General features: G+C 45.1%; 1 protein-coding gene across 1 annotated transcript in view; it reads right to left on the reverse strand.

Annotated features, from left to right (window-relative positions):
- The window catches only part of LOC106535436 (xylosyltransferase 1), a gene marked incomplete at its 3' end in the record, with an annotated part of 36,149 nt that overhangs the window by 6,837 nt on the left and 26,723 nt on the right, over positions 1-2,589 (reverse strand). Inside the window, 3 exon segments of the mRNA XM_014032435.1 lie at positions 815-991; positions 1,346-1,562; positions 1,647-1,727. Coding sequence (XP_013887889.1) covers positions 815-991; positions 1,346-1,562; positions 1,647-1,727 — 475 coding nt within the window.

The following is a 2,589-nucleotide window of genomic DNA, read 5'->3' on the forward strand; positions in this document are numbered from 1 at the left end:
CACGTTCTCTCGTCCTGGCCACACCTCCGCTCTCTAACCCCCCCTCCCCACTTTGATGCATTTTTCAAATTTCGCCTGGGGGCGGAGTTATCTCTTCACAGGGGGGTAAGYWACACTTTAAATAAGACTTGGTGAAAATCAACAAGTAGTTCAGCTTGTAGATCCACACATTGATCAGCTGATTATTCAGTCAGTTTCAGGTTCAGCAGCTCAACAAGTTGTTTTCTGAAATGATTTCAGCAGCGTGTTTCTCTTCATATGAATCATAATTAACCCTTACACTGCTGGAAGAGGTGAGACTCACATGTCTGATCAGGAAATCTGGGATCCCTTCAGTGGGACCAGTAATCCAGCGGTGCATTAATCCTGAATGATTGACAGCTGCTTGAACGAGCCGCCCTGCTGAAGTGTGGCCTGATGTTAGAGCAACAGATTACAGCTGAGATCCTGGATTTATAAACCATGAACCTCAGGTTCATCTAGACTATCTGACCTCAGCTTGTTTGAATATGATGGAACAAAATAAACTCTAGTGTCTGTTTGTTAAACATTATTTAAAGTATAACTGAGGTGATGTCTCTGTAGTTCACATGTATTCATGTGTTACTGTGGGAATGTTTCCTTCATACCAAGTCCAAGATGAGAATCATGACCTGAGTCTGTGTAGAGGATCAGGTTCTAACTGGTTCTCTGTATTTACCTGTCAAACAACACAAAATGGACACCTGTCCTCTGTGTCCATTCCTATTTGACCAGGACTAAAACATGTCAGGACTGCCTGGGAGCAGGTGAGTCCACCTAATTAAGGTCTCACCTGGAAGCGGGGCAGGTCTGAGGYTTGGAAGTCATTGGGCGAGCAGCCACACCAGTCCACGATGTGTTTGTACTGACACTTACAGCCCAGCCTCCGGTTCCAGTTGGTGAGCCTCAGGTTGTTGTCCACCATGGTCTGACACAGGACGCTGTTCTCCAGGACCGTGTGGAAGAAGGACTGTGGGTTTAAAGACAAACCCAGGGTCAGGTTCTGATCCGAGGATCAGAATCTGACCCTGGTACTGTGGTCTGACCAGGTCTAACCCTGACCCTGGTACTGTGGTCTGACCAGGTCTAAACCTGACCCTGGTACTGTGGTCTGACCAGGTCTAAACCTGACCCTGGTACTGTGGTCAGACCAGGTCTAACCCCAAACAAAACAAACCTTTTTCTTTCTTTTCACAGCAGCTTGTGTAAAATCTGTTACTTTCATTTCAATACGTTTTTAAAAAAATATGATTAAAGAAATCAGCTGTGTGTGTGTGTGTGTGTGTGTGTGTGTGTGTGTGTGTGTGTGTGTGTGTGTGATAACCTCAGCAGGAAGCAGAGTGTAACCATAGAACTGTTTCAGGCCATTGACCAGCTCATCCTCTGAGTTCACAACATAATCCACAAAGGCCCGGTTGAACAGGAACCAATCAGAACCTCCGTCCACAGTGATGCCTTCAGGGATCCTCCGGTCTCCCAGGCGCCACATGTGAGCATCGCACTCGTAGAAGAGGCGGTCCAGACCCTGTTTCCGGATGAACCTGCAGAGACAAACAGATGCATGCTGGGTATTTGTTAGTGACGCTCCAAACCATCTCCAGCTGCACAACATCTGAGCTGCTCACCGTGCGTTGTCTCTGCCGTGAGACTTGATGAAGTTCAGGTTCTGATGTTTGGACAGGAAGGCCACAAGCTGCTCACTGGTCCTGAGGACAAACAGAACCGGGTCAGGTCCTGAAGGACTCAACCTGTTCCCAGGAACACTCAGAACCTAACCTGGCTCTAAAAACCACAGAGACGTGTGTTCTACTAACATTTGTTCTGACAGTCATGTAACGTGTTCTAACAGTCATGTAGCGTGTTCTGACAGTCATGTAACATGTGTTCTAACAGTCATGTAACATGTGTTCTGACAGTCATGTAACACGTGTTCTGTCATGTAACGTGTTCTAACAGTCATGTAACGTGTTCTAACAGACATGTAGCGTGTTCTGACAGTCATGTAACATGTGTTCTAACAGTCATGTAACATGTGTTCTGACAGTCATGTAACACGTGTTCTGTCATGTAACGTGTTCTAACAGTCATGTAACACGTGTTCTGTCATGTAACGTGTTCTAACAGTCATGTAACGTGTTCTAACAGACATGTAGCGTGTTCTGACAGTCATGTAACATGTGTTCTAACAGTCATGTAACATGTGTTCTGACAGTCATGTAACACGTGTTCTGTCATGTAACGTGTTCTAACAGTCATGTAACACGTGTTCTGTCATGTAACGTGTTCTAACAGACATGTAACATGTGTTCTAACAGTCATGTAACATGTGTTCTAACAGTCATGTAACATGTGTTCTGACAGTCATGTAACACGTGTTCTGTCATGTAACGTGTTCTAACAGTCACGTAACGTGTTCTAACAGACATGTAGCGTGTTCTGACAGTCATGTAACATGTGTTCTAACAGTCATGTAACATGTGTTCTGACAGTCATGTAACGTGTTCTAACAGACATGTAGCGTGTTCTGACAGTCATGTAACATGTGTTCTAACAGTCATGTAACATGTG

The sequence above is a fragment of the Austrofundulus limnaeus genome, unplaced genomic scaffold (genome assembly GCF_001266775.1).
Source record: "Austrofundulus limnaeus strain Quisiro unplaced genomic scaffold, Austrofundulus_limnaeus-1.0 Scaffold1447, whole genome shotgun sequence".
Classification (NCBI taxonomy): domain Eukaryota; kingdom Metazoa; phylum Chordata; class Actinopteri; order Cyprinodontiformes; family Rivulidae; genus Austrofundulus; species Austrofundulus limnaeus.